Consider the following 24265-nt stretch of genomic DNA (forward strand, 5'->3'; position numbering starts at 1 on the left):
TAATACAAATGCCCTTAGAATTATCATTTTGTATCCATAATGTACATATGACTAATATATTTGCTAAATTGTTCATATACAGTTCAGGCCTGGGCAGAGCTGAGGTAAGTCTAAGCCCAGCTCACACATTTTCAGGTTCCATCCAAAACAGACACAAGGGTAGTTAAAGTGCCAAGGCCTCACATTTCACACACAACACACAGTCCAAAAGGCTCTATGCAGAAGAACCTCTAGATAAATTTACAAGGGAATGATCACATTACCTGTGTTAGCTAGTTTGCTTACCTGTTTGATTCATGTGAAAAGGTATCCAAGGGCACTTGTGTAAGTACAGAGGGTGGATGAGTCCAACAATGCTCGTGAAAGCAATCAGGTGAATCACCCAAGAGGTCAGGCTAAGATCCAACATATGCAACCCCAACCACCACCACCACCCCCCAACAAAAGAAATAAAAAAGAAGCCAGATCTCATATCCTGTTGCTTCTATGCATAGGCAAGAAAAATGGTCAACAGGTTTTCTTTTAAGATATATGTGCTGACCTTGGAAAGAAATGTTTCATGGGTAGAACTTCACTGTTTCGTGAAGAAAAAGAACAAAAATGATAAAAGAAACAACCAAACAAGTTGTAATTGTAAGATTATAAGAATACATTTTTTGTTAGTGGTAAATGGGGCCACAATGTTACAAAATTTTTCAAACTTCAGTCTGACATATGAGCCTGGACCTCTGGTACTGTACGAAGAATTTCTCCTGTGAAACTCTTTTAAGTTCCAATATTTCTCTCATAAAACTTTACCTTCACTCCTGCTTAAGTGCTTTAGTTATATAAGCTCTGGTGGCAACTATTGCAATGTAAGCAAAAACCGTTACAGCAATCCCAGCAAGAAGCACAATGCCATCATAAGTTGCACTCTGGACTGCATAAACACGGAGTCCAATCACATTCCAAAAGCTCTCTGTCCATACGGGATCCACCATCTCCATGTCATCAGAAGAGTTCAGGGGCAGAAGCTTCCACATTCCAGAGTCAAACTTCAACCGAGTTGAGTATGCTGGGACATATCTGAAATGATAAACAAATATGTTAAAACTCCATGGATAAAACAGTACATTCACAGAAACAGATTCAATTGCCTTCCCAAGGTGCAAAATCAGATAAATATTTAGTCCAATCTCCAAACAAAACCAAGACAGTGGCACAAAACAAGGCACTAGATAAATATTTTACTCATTGAAGACTGCAAGCATAGTCCACCTACGTCAAACTAACACGAATAAGATATAATAGAGGAATCACCATTCGATAGGTCCCACAAAAAAATGCACCAACTTATGTGATCATGATGCTCAGTTTTTCAATTACTCTGCTATTATTAGTGCATCAATTCTCATGTCCGATAGGAATTGAGATCTCGACCTCACATGGTTGTCAAGGCTATGACACCTTGGCGACAAGGCAACTAGTTACCGATGTGCCAAAGGCAACCCTTGATGTCCAAGGTAACTGATTGCCCAATGTGCCAAATCAGATGATCTTGCCCCTCACATAAATAAATTTTGAAAATTTCTTACTTTTACCCTCAAACATATAATATATCTCACCCCTGTTATGTCCTTTATAATACCTGGAAGATAGAGCCTGAGATTAAACATATTGCACTTGGATGCCTTGGCCTAGCCAAGGTATCAACGTGGTTGGCTACTGTCATGGCTCACCTCGGCATCATGACAACTATGCATGCAACTTAGTTGCTTTAATGAGCATCTAAAATGCCAGCTAGAGTACTAATCATGAACACATTAAATTGGAGAACATATCAATTCCCAGTTGTTTCGACTTGGACAATCCAAACCCTTATCGAGTTTTAACGATTATCTATTTTCTTGATTTCCTTTCTTCACCTTTTAGAGAGAGACACTTAACTGGACCCAATATGTACGTAGAGACACATGGCACAAACTCTTTACTCTGACACTATGTTGACCCAGGTAAGTTGGAGTTTATTGGTAAGTGTAATACCTGGTAGTAGAGATAACACAAACACCCATTCCAGCTGTTTCTGCTTTTATACACACTTCACCCACATTGTTGCAATCTGACGAGCAAGTGGAACTTGTATTCTCAAGTGGAGTAGAGGTTCTTTCAGCTAGAAAATTCCACAGGAAGCGAGATATGTCACCAGCATATTCACGATAGGGCATGGAGGAAGGCTCGCCCAGGAGCACACCAACATAGTAGTTCGGGCAGGTACTGGTAGGGGTAATATAATCATTAACCAGTCCACATGACAACCCTGGTTCACAGGTCAACAGGCACCCCAGCAATTCCTCAATCAAGGAGGAGTTCACATTTATAGAACTAAGAACTGAAGTGGCTAAATCTTTGTCATCACTTGCAAGAATGTAAAGAGTACGAGCAACAACAGAAGCAGCTGCTACTATTGCAGAGGAGTTGATATTTGCTGCAACAAAAAGACAAAAAATGAAAATAAATTTTAGACCACTTGTTTTCCCTTCCTTTTTTTTTTTTTTTTTTTTTTTTTGGGGGGGAGGGGAGTTCTCAAAATAGGGCGATGCTAGCAGTAGCCTAGCACAAACTAACAGGAGGATGAAAACTTCATCTGTGTCTTTAATCAAAGAGATGGCAGACAAGATACAAAAATGCTGACTAATTCCAGCTTTTTCTTATTCTCTCTCTTACCCTAGCTCTCAAGTAGACTTGTCATTATTCTATACATGGGAGTCGTAGCATATTTTTGTTGGGCACCAAAAAAAAATAGTATAGTTTTGTCCAAAAGAACCTTACTTACAAAGATCATCAAGGTGGCTGTGGTAGAATTTGTTGATGAAAGCAGTGTCAAAGTCTTCCAGGACAACCCCAGCTGCTGACAAGTTCTAATGGGAGAGGGGAGAGAGATCATGTAAATAAATTGGTTAGTCAAAAATCTAAAGAACCTACGTAATAAATATTGTCCTTTTTTTGCACTCTTAACTATGCCAATTGGAAAATGATCCTCTCAGTAGGTGAGAGACCACATGTTCCAATACAGATTTTGAGATTGAATATTCCCTCCATTATCAAAACCCCATTTGGAGCATTCCATTACACAAGCGTACTCTGCAGTTTACACCACTTGCAATCATGATGTCTGCTTCATTGGAAAATGACTTTGGGAGAAGTGAGGAAAGACATGCATGGCTTAGGATTAAGAACAAATATGGCCCTCAATAAATTTGAATGAAAAACAGAATTTAGGAAATTCAGGCAGACAGCCCCATTTAGTTTGGATATGGACTAATTGAGTTGAGTTAGCATCTATTCCATTAGGTTAATGAGGTTTTATCCAGCTACTAGTTTCCATGGTTGAAAGTAACACGAGCAATTGTTGATGATCAATGAAAAAACTGCCATAAAAACCTGTTTACATAATCAGGGAAAGAAATTCAAATATTCAAAATTCAAACCAAACTTAGTACTACCATCACAAAGGAATATGTAATTCGGAATCATGTCTATGTCGTCTACGTGACTAGATAAGATGAGTGAACACCTCACTCATGTGAACAGAGTCAAACTTGTATTTATACTGTGCTTAAACCAAGGAGACATTCACCAACAATAAGTTGAACACTGAACTCAAGTAAAGAATCAAGACAAGCAAAGCTATTCCTTGTGCGGAACTTAATAGGTATGGAAGACAATTTTGATCATTTTGTTAACCATTTAAACAATGACAGTATAGAACCAAAACAACAGGACGAAATCAACGTGATGTTAGATCATTTTCCCAGCCTTTCGTTGCATTAAAAATGAAGCCTTAGATTGAAAAAAATAAGAGTTGGAAATTTACTGTCTGCCAACCTTTCTCAAAAATGCCATCAATGATGATGGAGGTATCCCAGGATTTGAACTATTTGCTGTCGAGATAGTAATGCTCTTGGAAGCAAGTGAACCGCGAGCCAGTTGGAAGGCATTCAATGTTTCGTTTAACATGGATGAATCCTACAATAAGAACCAAATGGAATATTAAGCAAAACAATCATTAACAAGTGCTGATCTTGGATGAAACATATCATGCATGATTCAAATTTCAATTCTGTTGGTCATGCTGGTTCCTAAAGGATAAGAAACACGTAAGAAACATTGATCATAACATGTGGATATCAAGTAACAGTCTTTGAAATATCCACTGATTATTCAGGAAATGTAAAAAGAACACAAACACATAATGTGCATGTTTTAGCTGTCTTTCTGCCTTTATGTAGGTTTTATTGTAATTCGTGTTCATTTCTTCTATTATATTAATAGAATTAGGATATTCAATTGAAAGAAAAAAAAACTAGCCACCACATTCCAAAAACTTCTCCCTTGTAATCTTTTAAAATTTTCAAAGAGATAGTTGCCCTCATGAATTACTATCATCATCAAATAATAAAATCAAAGACCAAACTTTATAAGACTCAAGTGTCTTAGCATGAACGAAAAACTTGACCGAAGACCATGATATTGCATAGGAAGAATGAACTGATTTTCTCACCCCAGCTGTATGAGTGAAAAAGGAATTAACTTCTTCACTGAAGCCTTTGCCCACAGATCCAATTTCCAAGACCTACGCAAGATAATCCACATTCCAATCAGAAGCAAATTACTAAGTGTTCAGGATGTAACTGTCATAACATATTCAAATGAAGTTTACAAGTACATACTTTCAATTGGAAAATCATATTAGTAATTTAATTCACTGGAAATAAATTAGCTGTGCCCATTTAACATGTTAAAGTCAAAATGGACATCAAGTTGGAGATCTAAGTTTCCTCTAAAGAAAATTTATTTTTCTTACAATATCCTTAAGATATTTAATCACAATGCAGAAAATGAAGCAATTGTTGCCAATCGCAAAAATATTTATATAACAAACTAGCATTATGGTACATTGACTTCCCTTTTAAAATAAATTGTAGAAACCTGAGTGAGAATTATTATGACCATTTTCACTTGAAAATATAATCGAGTAAATAAAAGAACTATTCCAAAGTACAGACATTTTTTCAGGAGGTGCAACTTTACCAAGAGGAGAAGAATACCAGCTCGATCAATGTGTCGTTAAGGCCATTAACGGCATCTGTGTGCATTTCAAGTTCAGCTAAAAATCTCCTGCTACCAAGATAACCCCAGGCTTCTCCAGTGAAAACCATAAAAACAAGCTACATAAAAATAACCACTAGGACCATTAGCAGGACAACAAAAAGTATAATGAGGATGAACAGGAACACAGGAATCAATGAACTAGAGTACTATGCCATGTTCGTAAAATTTGTGAGCCGTTAAAAATAAAATAGAAGAGTAAATTTTCATCAGCCAATGGCCAAACAGGTGGTGGTCACAACTAGACTGTGCTGTGGGACATCTTTTTCTTTATGATAATGTATAGTACTCTAATTTCCCTTTATCTTTCTTTTCTTTTGGGTGCATGTTGGCCTGTGGCCCTAAGCAACTTGTACTACTTTCTGAATTGATTATTATTTTCCAACAAAATGTGAGTCATAAAAAAGTTTAATTAGCTAATTGAAGAGATGAAAACAGAGACCTTGATCATGTCAATGCGTAAAGAGAGAGGATTAGTGAGGAAGAGTGAAAATGAGGCATCATAAGAATGATGGAAGACTATTTTACAGGACTTAAAAAAGGAAGATCATATCGGAGAATTAGGTATAAGAGGAATTAGCACCCAAATGAGATCAAAGAAAACTACAGGAATTTTCACACAAAGGTACGTGTTGGTTGAACCGTGGGTTAGAGAGAGGGAAGAAAATAATAGAATTCATTGATTTAATGAGAGAAAGACCCCCTCTATTTATAATAGAGGGGAAGTTACAACTTATATAAGCTAGGCGATGTGGGACTAAACCCACACAGCCAACTAAACACTTAATAACATAAAATACCCCAAAAGGACCAGAATACCCCCACGGTATTCTGGAGTACATTCTAACACTCCCCCTCAAGCTGGATTGTACAAAGAAGAAAGAAGAAAGATCCAACTTGGACTAAAAGAAAAAAACTCTAAAAGAAAAAAAACTCTCTCCATAACAATGCTAACACTCCCCCTCAAGTTGGCGCATACAAGGTACTAATGCCCAACTTGAATGAAAAATGGAAAAAATAAGTTGTAGCAGAATCCAGCTCCCAAATAGACCTTTAAGAACTTGAAAAAAATAGACCTTCAAACTTGGGCAGACTTGATCAATTGTCACCAATCTTCAACAATTGTCCAGGGATGAATCTCTGACTGATAATCTTGAAGGTAAGTAACTAGGGCAGCAAGCAGATGAGTCAGTCAGCAATAAAGATCGAGCAGCGGAAACAAGCAAACTGTAGGATCTCATATGGGCAGGCAATGACCAAACATCTTCAAAACTTTTAACACCAGCCTCTCCCTTACGACAAACGTAACCCAATAACAAGGTAGATACTTATTGGCAATGGTGAAACCTCTGACCTTCTATGTTTTGCACCAAATGTCCCTGCATGTTCTGCTCTCTGCAATGGCTGCAGGTATACTGTATATAATCCCCCCCCTCACGTGTAGTGCACGTGGACATAAGAGAGATTAGGTTAGAAATAGGGCAAAACATAACATTCCAAAATAGTTCAATGGCTGCCAAGTGTAATGAAAAAAGAAGAAATGGTAAAGAAGAGAATACCATTAACGTCCAAGTGTGTTATGGGTAATGCCAACGGTATGTTTTGGGAGGTGGTAAAAGAAAAAAAGCAGTGGGATAATGGAGTAGGATTAACTTGGGTAACATAGAAAGCTCCAACCATCTTCCATCAATCAAACAAACACTTTGAATGGAAACCCCTGCAGGGGAGAAACTCCGAACTCCAATATTTAGATCTGAAAAATAGATAGATCTGATTCGAAGTAAAGAAATGCTCCAATTGTCAAGGCTTGATCAATCTTCAAATAGGGAGGAGCAATTGTGCAAAAGATTCCATGGTAGAAACTCCCACATGCTAGACAGTACTAAGAACATATTCGGACAACAATGAATGGAAGTAGCCTCAACAAAACTGGATCAGATCTGAATCGGTAACAATGCTAGGATTCAATCTCCAAAGTATGCCGGATAGAAACCAGAAAGGCTCCACATTACTGAATAGGTTCGTAGGTGCAACCAAAAATTCGTGGAACACTCTGTGGTAATCCCAAATTGACTGATCTCCAGGGTAGCAGATTCGAGTCTTCAATAACGAAACAAATTCGACCTCCAATAAGAGGAAACACAGTCACAATTATAGGGCAGCAGTATTCCACATGAAGGCAGCAGTAACACATCAACCAATCATGCTTACAGAAGCCAATCAATAACACCAGCCAGGTAAGTAGTGAAGCTCATAATAACCAACCACATAAAATAAATAACCAGACAGATCCATAGGCAGTTGAAGCAACCAGCCATATAGGAACAAGAAAAACAACTTGATAATTGAAGAAACCAAGCCAACAGAATGAACTGGAATTTTTTACAAAAAAACCTGATGTAAGATGCTGAATACTCCTCTGATGTTGATAAAACTCTCCTCAAAAAATTAGCAACTGTGGACTGCCCTACCCCTTAGATCGATTATAGCTAAGGTTTTGTAAAAAACCCTGAAAGGGAATATCGATTGTAAGGAAGGGGCTTCAACAAAAGTGTGGATGACTTGTCAAAGGTGCTAGCGTATAGGTAATAGATGCTGACCACCACTGCTAGAATGGATCTCTAGATCGAATAACCAATCTCCTTGGTAATTGAGACTTGATCTTCACGTACGAGAAACACCAAAAAACTGCAGAAATATAGGCCAGCAGCTATCATGTGCAATAGACCACCTTCAAGTCAAGAATAGTTGAAGTAGAATGTCCTTGATGGTAGAAACACCTCCAAAACTCCAATAGTAGCAATTATCCCTAACCCTAAAATCGATATGGGTTAGGGTTTTGAAAAAAACCCTGAAAAGAAAGATTGATTGGGGTTAGTGGTCTTCAAACAGTTGGAAAGAGGCTAATGCTGAGGTCGAGTGATCCTTGTAGGTGGAGTAATCATCCCTCCAAAAGGCAGCAAAAACTGAAACTTGAAACCCTAATGTCGATTTGAGTTAGGGTTTTAATAAGGAACTATAAAAGGCAGGATGAGAAGATTTTGCTGTAGGGACAGATCCAGCCATCAAATTGTGTTCAAACTAAGGTCGATTAGGGTTTGGATGAGTTGGGATTTATCCATGAAATTAGCTGCATCTGACAAAGGGAAACCCCAAAAACCGATTAGAGTCAGGTGACAAGGTGAAATCGATTTGGGGATTTAGGCTGGAAAAAATAATAATTGATGGAGAGAAAGAAAAGAGGGAAGTTGGGTGTAGGAATAGGGTAACAAAGGGCTGGAAAAAGGCTGCATAGAGTGTTCTTCTATTAGAGGATCAGGTTTATCGAGATCTGATCTCAAAGAAGGGGGAACCCCAAAATCGCAGAAGAGGCTTCCAACTGCTTTTTTAATAAAAAACGATAGGAGAGAAAGGGGGCAGCACTAAATCATCGATATGATGTTTACCTCATTAGTGCTGCCCCAGTTTTTGGGCTGAAAAGGAGAAAAACAGGAGCAGGAAAAACCGAGAAAAGGGAGAAGAAGAGGAGAGATCGATTGGAAGGAAAGGAGGGAGAAATTAGGGTTTTTCTCTCTAACCTAGATCAGACCAGCTCTGATACCATGTTGGTTGAACCGTGGGTTAGAGAGAGGGAAGAAAATAATAGAATTCATTGATTTAATGAGAGAAAGACCCCCTCTATTTATAATAGAGGGGAAGTTACAACTTATATAAGCTAAGCGATGTGGGACTAAACCCACACAGCCAACTAAACACTTAATAACATAAAATACCCCAAAAGGACCAGAATACCCCCACGGTATTCTAGAGTACATTCTAACAGTACAGCCATGGCACAAGTGGACATGCATTGTGACTCGATGATGGCTTTTGTTCTTGGCACAGGGCATGCCGTAGCACCACCGCATCATGCGGGAATTATGGAACAAGAGCAGGGGCGATTCAGGAAACCAAAGACTACTGATGATTTGAAGTATGACAGTATGATTTTTTGAGGGGGGTGATATGTCCTTCTAGAAAAGTGCAAAAGGCTTAAGAGCTACCTTGAGGAAGGGTGGTGTGCCTCACCCTTCTTGGTGCCAATACATCCTAGCATGGCATCGTAGCTTGCCATAGCAAGGCAATGTGTGTGGGGTTGGCCTTAGCGCAAGTATTCCATGGGTGGATCTCATGGGTGGGCACTCATAGGAAAAGTTGATGATAGATGTTTCCCCTGTAGGTTTTGGTTACTGACAAAGACGATGTTCAGCGGAAGGCTCAAGCATGAGGCACTGTCGAAGAGGCAAAGGTTTTGAACTATGGATGCTACTAGCACCAACTACGCAGCAATGGCATACAGGCTTGAGCAAGTGGGTGATCCAGTGTCATGTATGCAGGAGTGTCTGTCCTAGGCATCGCTTGGGTTCAGCGTACCTTGGACGAGTCCGTGTTAGTGTCAGTTACTAGCACACACTGTGCGACAATGACGGGCACACAGGCAAGTGCATTGTAGGTCTGGCAAGCCTTTGGTATGTATGGTGCCATTCGAGTTGGGCTATTACTACACCTTGGGCACAGGCATGATGGTCGGCTTGGTGGTAGCCTTGAGTTGAAGTGGCACCAGTGATGGACTGCAACGGCGAGGGACTATTGTGTGAACAATGAAATCATGTTGTGGGCTAGGTCGAGCAAGCCTCAGCATAGGTTTATTGGCTTGTGCGCAAGCCATGTCTGGTTGATTACTATGAAATCAGTTTGGGTGAATATTAAGATGCTTGAATAACCTAGTATTGTCTTGATCAAGCATTGACTAAGGCACCGCACAGGCAGATTGGCTCTGCAAAAGAAATTTCCATGGCAGTCAGTATCAGCAAAGGCTATATCGTGGGTTAAACAGATGAATGCTCTGATAGTTGATATCAAGAGCAGGACCATGCCTGGTGTGTGGAACATCGGTGTGGTTGAATTCAGAATTGTGCTCTGTGCAACGTCTACTTGTAGGGGGTCGGTTGTTGTGTCAAGAGTCTTTATGCGATGGTATCGATTTGGTTGTGCTTAATAACTGTGAACGAGTAGGTGTGAGACTATTAAGGTCACAGAGGGCATGGAGTGGCAGTCCTTGTCAACACTGATCCTGTCTGCAACATATATGCTTGAGCATCAGTTTTGTTGTGCTTAACTGTAACTGAGTAGGGTGTGAGACTGTGAAGGTTATAGAGGGCATGGAGCTGCAGTCCTTGTCAACAATGGTGTTGGTGTCCCGTGAACACAGGTGCTTGAAACTATAGTGCGACAAATACTACCGGAACAAAATCTTGTTTGATAAAATATTCAAAGCAATAAGAATTGCATTGTTATGTTTAGGCAGTTCAGTTGGGCAACTCAGAGGCATGTCAGCAGAAGAAATTGTGCGGCACAAAAGTGTTGAGTAGTTTAAGAAGCTTAGGCTACCATGTGTTGGGTTAGTGGCTTAATGCTAGGAAATCCTTGTAAGATGCTATGTGCGAAGGTAGTCCTCTCCGAATGCAAGTGAAAGTTTGAGCTGAAGGTGAGAGCATCGGGTGTAACACAGTGCTCAGGTACTTGTACTAGTTGGATCAATTGTATCCATACCAACAACTAGACGAGAAGAGTTGTCATTCATTTGCTAGTTCTATGCGATCTGATCCGAATGAGGTCAAAGGCACCAAGCTTGTAGGATAGGAAAGATGTGGTCGGTGGCCCCCTTTTATAGTGTGACGCAATAAAAGTCCTCAACTGCGGGAGTGAGGCATTAGAAGACCCCAACTACAGGAGTGGGGCAACAGAAGTCCTCAGATGTGAGGCATGTTGAGCTAGAGTAGCGTCCTCAATTGCGTGACTGACTTGACTCATATGCTATTGCTGAGTAGTGCCGTAACTCATGCTCATGAATAAAACTTTGAGTAGGAAAGTTCGATCAGCTGGATCCATGTTGCGACCCAAAGTGGTCGTTCATTCGAGGTGTGCTATGCAAGCCAAATCCAAGTATGGTCAAAATGGATTGAGAAAGCCCTCAAGAGGGAGGCACCGCAAAACCCCAAGGATGGGGAACTAAAGACCTCAAGTGTGAAGCGTTGTGATGTACGGTTCAAGGTCACATGGAGTAGGGCTCAGAAGGCAGCTAGAATTGGGATGTGAGTGCAAGTGATAGTACCAGACATCATGGAAAGCTCATGTTTTTAATTTAGTGTAGTCGACTGAGTGTGGGAACGCTAACAATGCATAATTCACATCTTGGTACCATACGAGGTGCATTGCAAGGCATAACTCAGAGACTTTGGTGTTTGGAGTGCAACAGAAGTGTGGTGGTATGAGAAGTCACATTACACTTGTGTTTCAAATACAATGTTGTTGGTCTAGGAGTGAGCACACTTGGAAAGGTGTGGTTCACTTCGGCAACCTAAGGTGGTGCAGAACTTGGGAACTCTCAATGACAAAGCAGTAGCTTGGGATGCTGAGTCAAAATCTGGGGGAGATTCTGGCTCGGAGCGTTTTAGGAGTATCTTTCCAAGAGAGCAACTTCAATGTAATGAGGCATAGATGACTGATGGAAGAGGTTGGTGCACCTTGAAGCTATAGGCTATAGTGTTCTTAGAGAGAAGTTGACAATATTCTTGGATGAACCAAGTCAAGGACGACTAAAGGAAGAGGCATTGTAGTGTTGAAGTCTAAATAGAGACACTGGTAAGGCTGTTATTCAAGTGAGGTGGTGGTGCATCTTGTTTGCAACCACAATAGACCTTGAACAATTGGAAATTTGGGGGACCAGGTCAATTCATCAAGGGAGTAGTTGCATGATGGGGGCACCAATTGAAGGCGTTGAAGCTGAGCATAGAAGTGTTGACGAGGGCATCAATGATATTGATGCGGGGGAGAAGTCAAGGACAAAGTGTTGGCACGGCTGTGGCACTTGAGGAGGCATGCGTGTGTGCATTCTGGCTCGATGATGGCTTTTGTTCTTGGCATGTCATAGCATTGTGGCATCATGAAAGCATTATGGAAGAAGAGAAGAGGAGATTTGGGAAACCAAAGACTCGTGATGATTCGAAGTATGTCAACATTATTTTTTAGGGGGTTGATGTCTCCTCCTGGAAAAGTGCAAAAGGCTTAAGAGTTACCTTGAGGAAGGGTAGTGTGCCTCACCCTCCTTGGAGGCAATGCACCCTAACATGGCATCATGGCTTGCCACAGCAAGGCATTGTGTCCAGGGTTGGCCTGGCTGCATATACCATAGTTGTCACGGCGTCTCGGTGGAGGCGACACCAATTAGGCAACCAAGGCGTCCAAGGCGCCCGCCTAGGCGACCAAGGCGCCCAAGTCGGCCAAGGCGCCTGGATGCCTTGACAACCATTGCCATATACATCGGTAGCGCACAGGTATTCCATGGGCAATCAGGCATTCAGAGCCAAAGTGGGTGATGGATGGTTCCCCTATAGGTTTTGTTACTGACAGGGACCATGTTCAGCGGAAGGCGCTAGCATGGTGCACTGCCAGGGAGGCAGAGGTTCAGGACTGTGGATGCTACTAGCACTAAGTGTTAGGGGCACACAGGCTTGAGAGAGTGGGCAATCCCGTTTCATTTATGTGGGCGTGCCTGTCCTAGGCATCGCTTGGGTACGGCATGCCTTGGACAAAGTCCGTTTTTGGTGTCAGTTACTAGCACATATTGTGCGACAGTCATGAGCGACATGGGCGAGTGCGGCATCAGTCTAGGAAGCCTTCAGTATGTATTGTGCCATTCGAGTTGGGCTGTTAATACACCTTGGGTGCAGGTATGATGGTCGGATTGGTGGTAACCTTGAGTTGGAGTGGCACTAATGATGAGACGAGCAACTGTTGGACAAACAGTGAAATGATGTTGTGGGTAGGTTTATCAAGCCTCGGCATAGCTTTATTGGCTTGTATGCAAGCCATGTCCTATCAATTACTGAGAAATTAGTTTTGGTGAATGTTAAGATGGCTTGAATGACATTAGGCTTGCCTTAGTCAAGCAGTGGCCAAGGCCTCGCATGGGCAGATTCGTTCTGCGAAAAATTTGTCCTTGACAACACAGTACCAATCTGTTCTACCTAATATCACCCATGTCAACTTTTGGATCTATCCCAAGGCTAGTCAAATGCATCCATCTAGATGATGGACAGACTGAGTAAATAATCATAGTTGCCGAGGCTTCGCCTAGGTGACGAGGCAACCTAGAATGACCTAGGCAACTGATTGCCTAAGTGTAAAGGTACCCAGACCAGATCAAGGGGGGGAAGGGGAGAAAAAACAGAAGGAAGAAAAATTAAAAGGAAAGGAAAGAAGAGAGAATATTGGGGAAGAAGAAATCATACCCAGAATTGGCAGATATACTTGGAATTGGCCAAAATATGGGCAGTCAAGGCCTCATGTTGGGCACCTTAGCTTTGCCTAGGCCTGACTGAAACTTCAATAATGTTGGCCACTGCATTGACATGCCCTGGCATCATGACAACTACGTATACAATAAGCTATTATTTTCTCATGGTTCTAGACCTTACCCAGCATCTTGGTTTGTCATTGTAATCTTTATGTATTTCATTAGAATTATCGTTATCAAAAAAATAAAAAAAAAGAGCTGTCAATACTAGGGCAACCCAACCAAGGTTGATTAAGTGGGTCAGACAAAGGCCACAAAACCAGTGTCCCACAATCTGTAGGTTTGTTTTTATTATACGAAAGGAAATACGTGAAAAGTTCAGCCAATTAACTGATGAAAAGAATTAACTTTGCAATGTGGGGTAAAGTTTATTAAGGCCTTCCATGTTTAACAAGCTAATCCTGTTTTAAATTTCATTAGGAAAAATAAGAGCCACTAAATAGCTTTGGATAAATCCCATGCACTAACAATTTAGTATTAAGACAAAACAGCAAAGAGGAAGCAGTTAGAAGTAGATCTTCTACCTGCATCATACAATAATTTAAAATCAACCACCAGTCAGTGATAAAAGAACTTTCTTGCCCCAAAACACACAAATCATGCCCATTGATAAGCTGCTAAAAACCTGATATATTAAATGGAAGCCATTCCTTTAACAACATAAAATATAGAAATTATAAACTAGTTTCAGAATATAATGAACATATTAAAACTAGCTTCCACACAAGAAGAACTTAGTGTCATACCTGCTTGCTAAGCGCATTTATTCCATCAATACGGGAAAGCGCATCAACTGCAGCAAGCAATGCAATCATTCCCTGGAGATTCCATTTTATTAATATTATCCATAACATCAATCATGGCAAGATCAAGAGCAGTTTGTAACAGGCACAAACTTACTGATAGAGGTGAATCTGCACCAAAACTTTTGTCACGGAAAAATGATGCAGAATCCATAGATGCTACTGTCAATAAGATGGGCTTTGGTTGCTTTGAGGTTGAAATATTAATTGGTGGAAGTGAAGACCACACACTGCCCTTCAGATTACAGAAACATTAATTTAAAGGTCAAGGTGGAGAAACTAACATCCTATAGAAAGAATTTAGTCCTCTTATGACTACATTATGGCAATAAAGGTCCATACATCCAATCAACAAAATCTACTACCAAAATAATTTACTCCTGTCAACAAAATCAATGACTCAATGACCTACATTTCGTTTTATACACCTTATAATTTTCTGGTTCTTGCTTATAGGAATTGAACACATACACCCTAAGTCTTCAACTTCGAATATTATAGCCAAGCGAGTTCTGGATGTCAACCAGGACCAAGGTGCATTGCTTAGGAAAAATAAACACCTTGACCTAGCTATGGAAAAGAGAGAGATAATGGCCATAAAAGTGGTCATCAGGGGGTTCTCGCATGGATAAGCACATCAGGCCATACTTCTGCAGTCAATACTGCACTGCTAGCATGACATTTTCTGTTCGATGAGTCCAGCATAGCCACCAAGGAAGCAGAAAACAGAAAAGAAGCATTCTCCGACTTCTGATTGACTTGATTAGTTCTAGTGTAGCTATATCAGACTCTTCAACCTTTTTTTTATGGTCACCTACTACTACCTCTTTGAAAGAACAACAACAAATAGCATTCTCCCAACTAAATGGGGTCGGCCACATGAATCCTTGCTCTCCAATCACCTCTATTCGAAGTCATACATGAAACGAGGTTTAAGCTAAGCATTTCTTTCCTCACCACTGCTCCTATGGTTAATTTAGGCCCGCCCCTGACTCTTTTGGTTCCCTCAATCTGAATCAAGTCACTCCTCCATATAGGGGCATTCGAAGGCCTACGTTGAATGCGGGGCTGTAGTCATCGCTTCCTTCAGCTTCTGAAATACCACCTCAGCAGCTGGGTCCCATCTGAAGGAATCTTTCTTCAACAGTTTGGTAAGTGGGACCACAATTCTACTGTAACCTTGTATGAGCCTTCTGTAATAACCTGTAAGCCCCCCAAAAAAAAACCTTTAAGACCTTGGGCATGACAAGCTTGGGCCATTCAAGCATAACCATGATCATGTCTTGATCAACGGCTATGTGTTGTCCAGAAATCACATGACGTAAATACTGGATCTCTTGTTGGCAAAACTGGCACTGTTCCCTATTAACAAAATACTTATTTGTTCTAAGGGTAGCCAGTGTAATTTCTAAGTGCTGAGCATGCCCCTCGAAATTTATACCATAAATTTAAATATCATCAAAAAATACAAGAATGAATTTTCGTAAATACTGCTGAAATACCATATTCATTACTGATTGAAAACTGGAGGGATCGTTTGATAGCCCCAAAAGGCATCACAACGAATTCATAGTGGCCCTGATGTGTTCTGAAGGTGGTCTTTGCATTATCCTCTGGCATCACGCAGATCTAATGACATCCAGATCTCAAATCGAGCTTTTGAAAAAATTGGGCTCTGTGTAACTCGTCCAGCAGCTAATCGATGACGGGTATGGGAAAGAGATCCTTGATTGTCACCTTGTTAAGCACTCAATAGTCGATGCACATGCTCCATGACCCATCAAGTTTTTTCACCAAGATCACAAGTGAGGAGTACAGGTTGTTGCTGCAGCTAATCACTCTCATTGCAGGCATCTCGGTCACCAACCTTTCGATCTCCGATTTTTTAGATGAAAGTATCGATAAGGCTTGGCATTAATTGGGCCACTACCTGGAATGAGGGAAATTCAGCGGTCGTGGGCCTGCTTAGGTGGCAGAGATTTGGGCATATAAAAAACGTCCCTATATTTGCTCAAAACGAACTTAAGACTTGGGGAAAGTGGGGTGTGCTGATTTGTAGGACATGGGCCCCCCCCAAGATCACAATTGCAACCCAAAGAATATGCATGTGCCTCTTTGCTTCACAACTGATTTTTGGGCCTTCAACTATCTTGTTTTCAGGAACGAATAAACCCTTCAAAACCACCTACGGTTTCCCAACATAAATTGCATCTGCAGTTTGGCAAGTCCCATATGATTGGCCCAAGTGTCCGCAACAATTGAGTGCTCAACACGATCTCCAACGGAAGTAAATAATCGGCTATGATGGGTACACATTGCAACATCAACTTGATGTTAGAGCACTTACCATTACTTGGAGAGCTTCTGATTGGCCCAAGTGTCCACAACAATTGAGTGCCCAACACGATCTCATAGCCTTCCAACGGAAGTAAATAATCGGCTATGATGGATACATATTGCAACATCAACTTGATGTTAGAGCACTTATCATTACTTGGAAAGCTTCTGCCACCATAAAGTACAGCTTATCGTTGAGACAAGTTTCGAGCCTCAAATACCCATGCCAATCCTCATGCAGCTGACAGTGAGCCCGGCCATCAAGCTAAAACGTCAACTTTAATGCTATGTTTTAGGCTATCTATAAAACAACTTACTTTCTGATCTTGTGGTAGTGGGCCCACCTTGGACAAAAGTCTCTCAAAATGTTCTTGGTAATCATGCACAGATCCGGACTGCTAGGGAGTTTAATTAATTCTCCAACTCCCGGAACTATAATGGACCAAATTGAGAGTGAAGATTGGAGCAAAAGTCTTGCCATGATATGGTGGCCAACTCCTGCCGAAGTAATTGGTAACAGTTGCGCTTCTCCCTCAAGATGAAAATATGTTAATGCCACACGATCATCTTCTAGTGTATTGCGAAACTGGAAGAATTGCTCAGCGCAACACACCCAGCTATTTATATCTTCGCCGCCGTTGTAGCAAGGAAAATCCAACTTGACGATATTGGGCATGAAAGAGTGATGCATGGGCATATGAGATGGTGCATCATTGGAGCCAATTCTGCCACCAGCACCTCTCATTGGAGCAGGAGAATTTTCCCCCACTGTCCAACAGGTAACCGGTCAAACAGCTTAGTGGTTTTCTCCATGATCTGGTGCTGCCCACTCACAAAAGAACCCACATTCAACTCAGTTTCTCCACCCATTGGTCCATGCCTAGGACCTGATACACCTTTGGTAGAGAGTCTTGCTTTTTACCTATCTTGTAGGATGAGAAATATAAGAAATAGGGAAGGACAATTGATAAGAATAATGGTTAAATAACGTCGCATCAAAGGAACCTTGGCCTTCGGGTTTACACAGAAGTGTAGTTGGGTTTAAATTCTGATATCCTTTATTAACAATCGAAGACTCTATTTAGAGTGCTCAACGTTATAATAACTGTAACAAGAAACAAAATAGGAAATAAAGAGGACAATCCTACATGTAGCTAAATGAAACTAATCCCATGTTAAAGACACCCAGCAGACTTGGTCTCTTGTAGAGAGTCTAGAGACCACTTCCTACAAACATGCATATATGTCTTTCAACAGTTATTTACTAAACAAGAAAATAATAAAAGAAGAAATAACAAATATGTAACATTATCTTTTACTAAGAACTCCCTTCTTTTATATGTTCTGCATCATTTTGTGTCACTTTGTTGGTGTCATGTCATGCTAATCTGAACACAGTCCATTCATCAAAACCTGTCTTGTCATGTTCTGTATGAGTTAGGGGTTACTTCATAGTATTATATTCAAGTTGATCAATTTCAGAATTTTAGCAGATAACTCGTGCATTTAAGTTTTCGAGGAGTCATTCTGCATTCTACTCGCATTTTCACACAAATGAAACCAACATGTCACAACCCATTGCCTCCCCTAGATGGCAAGAGAATAATAGATACGGATGCTTCATGTCAACATGATCCACTGCTGGCAAAATGAAGTCATTAACATACAATCAATATATAATAAACATATAAAACATAAGGAAACCTCACCTGTACCCACCCAAAGGCAGACAAGACTGTTCTTTCAGACAAGATTCTGAGTTGTGAGTTCCAACCTTTGTTGTCTAAGCAATGTAAGATGAATGATAGATTATGAAGCAGTAAAAGGTTAAATAAACCTAGTGAAGTTACTAAAAAAGAAGAAACTTGTACCTGCATCACCAGATCAAACTCGGCCACATTTACAGCATATGCTTTCTCATTCTTCTGATTTTTAATGGCCATCTGCACATATTAGAGGAAGCATAATTTTGCATGAACAAACCAAGACTACAATCCCCAATAAATCCACAAAGAAGAAATCTGTTAGTTGTCCAATCAAGAGAAGAAATTATTACAGAACCCTCAGAAAATAATATTAATATAATAACAAAGGAGAAAGAACGCTGTCCGGCTGTGTAGCACACTAGTGCCTCATGTGTATATCTCTATTCTTCCACAATAGGGGCAGATATGTCATTTCATAAGAGGGAGGAGAGAGATAGAGACACACACACAGGGAGGCGCTAGCGTATGCTACACAGCCCAAGGTTCTAATCTCATTTCATGATTTCGACTTTGGGTTTCGACCCTAGGCCTGCCTGGGTTGAAACCCAGGGTCAAACTTGGGTTTTGACCATCGGTTTTGCCCTTGGGTATCATTTCGGCCAGGCCCGAAACTGAGACAACTTGGAGATGTCGATCAGTTTCGATGAGATTTAGTTCCATGACGCAGCCCGGCAGCGTTCGTCCTCTCTAACAATAAATAACAAAAAGATTAAATGATTTAAATCAATTAGCATTTTGTAGGTGTTGTATTATGGGTACAAGGGTAGAATTGTCTATAGGGGTATTTTGGTCTTGTACCTATTCTAGAATCTTCTCCTTTTTTATTATAAATAAATCTGGCCTGTGTCCCATATGACACAAGTCATTATTCCCTAAATCAACATGGCATCAGAGCTACGATATCACAAGTTCCCTCTTTACCTCTCTCCTCTCTCCTCTCTAGCTCTCGGTGGTATCTTCCTAGACCACGAGAGCCCTTGCCTATTATTTGTGAGATGTCTCACAAGATCTAAACCCATATGATATTATTTTCCATGATCTGAGAGACCAACCAATTCTTCACATGTTTTTCCCCTATTTTTTGTTATTGATTTTACAGGGCCACCCTGTGTATGTCGATTTTCCAAGGATAATTCCTGTTTATTTTTTTACCTAGAGTCAATCCCTGCTTTTCAATGGTGTTGTTATCGATTTCAGGGCCAACCCTGATTATCGATTTTACAGGGTAAAACCCTGATTTTGTTGATCATTGTTCCAGGGCCAACCCTGCTTTTCCGGTTCTTCATAGGGCCGACCCTACTTCCAATCTTACACAAGGCCAACCCTGATTCCATTTAGTCACAGGGTTAAATCCCTGATCGATTTTCTTCCGGGACCAATCCCAGGCAGCAGCTTCTACTGATTTGTCACTATGTCTGGGTCCGACATCTCTACAGCATCTACTGGAACTGAAGGACTGACAAGTGCTGATTTTCCTTCATTCCCTATATGGTCCATCAAATTGGAAGGTACCAATTATTTGATATGGTCACACTCTTGCTATTTATCCATTGATTCATGTGGCTATATTGGGCATCTGACAGGCGACACTGTGAAGCCTGCCACTGTTGGTCAGCCTCAGTCCAAATGGAGTTCAGACAACTCGTTGGTGATGTCATTTCTCATCAACTCTATGAAGCCCCAGATTGCTAGGGGCTATCTTCTCTTGGACTCTGCTGCTAAGATCTGGAAAGCTGTCCAGGATACTTATTCCCAGGTAGAAACGATGCTCAGGTGTATGAACTACACAAGAAGGTCCATGCAACAAAGCAGAAGGAGTTTACTCTGTTACAATACTATTCTGAGTACGTAGTCTGTGGCAGGAGTTAGATTTTTATGAGGACTTTCAGGCTACTTGTACTACTGATGCAACCAATTCCAAGAAGCGTGAAGACAAGCTCAGAGTTTATGATTTCTTGGCTGGTCTCAATGTTACGTACAATCAGATTCGTGCTAAGATCCTGAGTCGTGATCCCTTTCCCACATTGGAGCAGTCCTATTCTATGATTCAGCTGGAAGACAGTCGACACACTGCTACGTTACAGCCCACTTCTCAACCTTCTCAAGAGAGATAAGCACTTTATTCTGGTCAAGGCTCCCAGCCACGGGGTGGCCTTACATCTGAACTGTAAAGTCACTTTTTTATCCATCTCATTCTGTTTTTCAGGATTTGGTGACAGGGAGAACGATTGGCTATGGTAGAATGCACGATGGTCTGTCCTTGCTTGATGATGGCTTCACTTCGGCTCCTTCCATCTCTGGTCAGGCTCTTCAGACAGCTGCTCCTGCCATTTCTGAGTGTTATTACAATGGCACAAGCGTTTGGGTCATCCCCCTTTAGGAACATTGTCAAGGATTTTTCCTTCTTTTAAGCATTGTAATTCGAGTGATATTTTTTGTGAGACGTGTTTTAGGCAAGCAAACTCAAACAATTTATTCCAATTCAGATAATAAAAGAGCTACTATGTTTTCTGTGATTCACTCTGATATCTGGGGTCTAGCCCGTTGTATTTCTGTCTCTGGGTACGGTTGGTTTGTTACCTTTATTGATTGCCATTCTCGGACTACCTGGGTTTATTTGATGTGACATAAGAGTGAGGTGTTCCGCTGTTTCCAGCTCTTTCATCACATGATTTAGACCCAATTCAACGCCAAGGTTCAAGTTCTATGCAGTGGCAATGGTCGGGAATACCTAGAGGGTTCCTTCCAGTCCTATATTGCTACTCAAGGCATTCTTTATCAAACTATCTGTGTCAATACTCCTACTTAGAACGGTGTTGCTGAACACAAGAATCGGCACCTTTTGGAGGTTGCCTACTCTATTATGTTTGAGATGCATGTTCCCTCTCAATTCTGGAGTGATGCGGTGCTAATCGCAGCCTATCTGATTAACCGGATGCCATCTAGGGTGCTTGGTTTTCGGTCACCTCTTGATGTCCGCCAAGGCTCTTCTTCCTTCATTGTGCTTCCCAAGGTGTTTGGCTGTGTTTGCTATGCTCGCAACCATCTCATGGTAAGCTTGATCCCCATGGCCTTCGATGCATATTGTTGGGTTACTCTGCCACTCATAAGGGTTACAAGTGTTACCATCCACCTTCTAAGCGCTGGTTTGTGACTATGGATGTCGTGTTTCATAAGTCTGCGTCCTATTATGTTGTAGTACCTCTTCAGGGGGAGAATTCCATCTTTACTTGGGAAGATGTGTCGCCGCAACTTTTTTTTGGGTGAATAAAACAGTCATTACCAAAGAGAAAGAGAAATACAGCAGCCCCCAAACAGGGAGGGAGAAGAAAAAATCAAACAAAAGAGTCTCAGTCTCAAACAGAGGAGACAGAGGCTTGAAGGGAGATAGAGGAAAGACCCCAGGATACAACAATAAGCCTGCTCCTTGGGGTATCGATATGTATAAAGGGAACAGCCGTAGAAAGCTTGGCTTTAATTTCAAAAGAAATGGAATCCCAAATCTTATGGAGAGACCGAGTGTTGGTGGTCCATCCAAATATGGTTGATGATGGCACAAAAAGCCAACTAACCAATCGTGTCATAGAGAGAGGATCCGACAAAAGTCATATCTACCCAAATCCATTCACTATTAAAAGGGAAGATCTCCAACTTCTAGGCCAGCATTTTGCCAAAATGTCTTTCCATATGGAGGAGAAAGGGCGGGGAAAAAATAGGTGGTCAGTATCCTCCACAGCATTACAGCAAAGGCCACACCTAGGGGAGATGACAATTAGGTGATGGTGGAGAAAGGATTGCATTGGAAGGCAGTTAGAAAAGGCTCTCCAAGCCATAAAACAATGACGGGTGATATGGTGCTTGAACCAAACAAGCTTCCTCCAAGGAGCCAAAGAACCTCTAGAGCGAATAAAGTCCCAGGCAGCTTTAGAGCTAAAAGAGCCAAAAGAATTCGGTGACCACATAACACAATCACTTCTCCTAGAGGGTCTTCTAGCAATAGAAGGCAAAACACTCCAAATATTATTAAGCACAGGGTGAAAGGAGATAGGAGGAGTCAGCCAACTGGATCTAAGATATCAGCCACCAAAGAATGTCTAGGAAGACCATAACTCTATATGGTTCTAGGGCTGACCAAGTGGAGAACAATTCCCATAGGGTGACAATGATCCAGCCAAAGAGAAATAGAGATCCCATCACCAATACGTGAGCATATAGCTTCAAGGACAGCAGAGCAAGTAGCTAGAATCTTGCGCCATACCCATGAGGCATCAGGCGTGGCTGAGACTGTCCAAATATGCCAACATCGACAGATTCTCAGGATCATGTTCAGGGGGAGACTACTACTTCACATGACACTAATATTACTCGGCCTCGACCAGAGATGTGTGTTTATGTCAATAGGAAGCAGCCCACTCCCATTACTACCTGTTCTACCTAGCCAATCACAATCTCTTGATCTAGATCCAAGTCCGCCTTCGGTTCCCTTAACATCTGGTAACTCTCTTTCTCCTGTTGTTAGTGTTAGTAATCCTTCGTTTGATCCATCTCTTGACTTACCTATTGCTATCTGCAAAGGTAAATGGTCATGTACTCTACACCCTTATAGCTCAGGTTGTTTCTTATGATGCACTTTCTCCTTCCAATCATTACTTTTGTGTCTTCTTTGTCTTTTGTGTCTATTCCTCAAAACTAGCAGGAAGCTCTTGTAGACCCACAATGGAAAGCAGTTATGGTTAAAGAGATGCAGGCACTGAAAAAAAATGGCACATGGGATCGAGCCAGCCTTCCTTCCAATAAGCAGACTGTTAGTTACAAATGGGTCTTCACAGTGAAATAGAAGGTTTATAGTACAGTGGATCAATATAAGGCTATACTTGTTGCCAAAGGGTTCACCCAGACCTATGGGATTGACTATTAGGAGACTTTCGCTCCAATTGCAAAGATAAACACTATTTGTGTCATCCTCTCTTGTGCAATGAATCTAAGATGGGACCTACAACAACTTGATATTAAGAATGCTTTCCTTCATGGGGAACTTGAAGAGGAAGTGTATATGGAAATTCCCTTTAGGTTCTCATGTCCTAAAACTCAAGGGAAGGTGTGCAAGCTGAAGCATGCATTGTATGGGCTAAAACAATGTCCTCATGCATGGTTTGGACGATTTCACAAGGCTATGATAGCTGTTGGATACACTCAAAGCAATGCTGATACTCCTTATGCGTGGTCTGATGGTAAGATTGCCCTTCTTATTGTTTATGTTGATGCAAGCCGGCTGATACTCCTCTAATGCGGATCCGAGGTTCCGAAACCCTACTCAGATCACTCATGGACCCACCCAAGTGTTAGATAACTCAACTCATAAGCACCAGTGGCAAAACAATAAATTATTGAAGTTTTATAAGAGCAATGGCAGAATGGTGAATAACTGAAAGTTACAATGGAATGGCAGTATCGTAACTAAATGGAATTCAAGTAAATAGAATGCAACGTATTAGTGAAAGGGGTAACTAGGAATTAGAGTAAAAAAAAGAACATAATAGATTAAAACATTAAGTGGAGGATATTTTGGGAAGATAACTTAAAAGGGGGTAATATAGTGGGGAAGGGGAAAGAACGATATTGTCTTCAACCTCTGGAATTCAACCAAAAGGAGCGGAATACCTGACTTGGTTCAGGTGCTGCTATCCCACTCGAAAGACCATGGATTGGCCTGAAATTTCAGATGTAGAGTCGCAATCCCAGGCCCTAGTAAACCCAGGCGGTAGTTCTTACAAACTGCAAGCTGGGAGCTCAATCGGGACACCTGCAACAGG

The 24265-nt window shown here is 41.2% G+C and overlaps 1 protein-coding gene across 1 annotated transcript in view; it reads right to left on the reverse strand.

Moving 5' to 3' along the window:
• Positions 1-606: 606 nt before the first annotated feature.
• LOC122646240 (nicastrin) overlaps positions 607-24265 on the reverse strand; it is a 39601-nt gene continuing 15942 nt past the window's right edge. Inside the window, exons 7-16 of the mRNA XM_043839743.1 lie at positions 18558-18629; positions 18396-18469; positions 14447-14579; positions 14293-14364; positions 5088-5207; positions 4541-4612; positions 3865-4005; positions 2813-2897; positions 2023-2464; positions 607-1065 (exon numbers count right to left, since the gene is read on the reverse strand). Of these exons, the coding sequence (XP_043695678.1) occupies positions 801-1065; positions 2023-2464; positions 2813-2897; positions 3865-4005; positions 4541-4612; positions 5088-5207; positions 14293-14364; positions 14447-14579; positions 18396-18469; positions 18558-18629 (1476 nt within the window). The 3' untranslated portion in view covers positions 607-800. The remainder of the gene's footprint in view (positions 1066-2022; positions 2465-2812; positions 2898-3864; positions 4006-4540; positions 4613-5087; positions 5208-14292; positions 14365-14446; positions 14580-18395; positions 18470-18557; positions 18630-24265) is intronic.

This window comes from Telopea speciosissima, chromosome 11 (genome assembly GCF_018873765.1).
Source record: "Telopea speciosissima isolate NSW1024214 ecotype Mountain lineage chromosome 11, Tspe_v1, whole genome shotgun sequence".
NCBI lineage: Eukaryota > Viridiplantae > Streptophyta > Magnoliopsida > Proteales > Proteaceae > Telopea > Telopea speciosissima.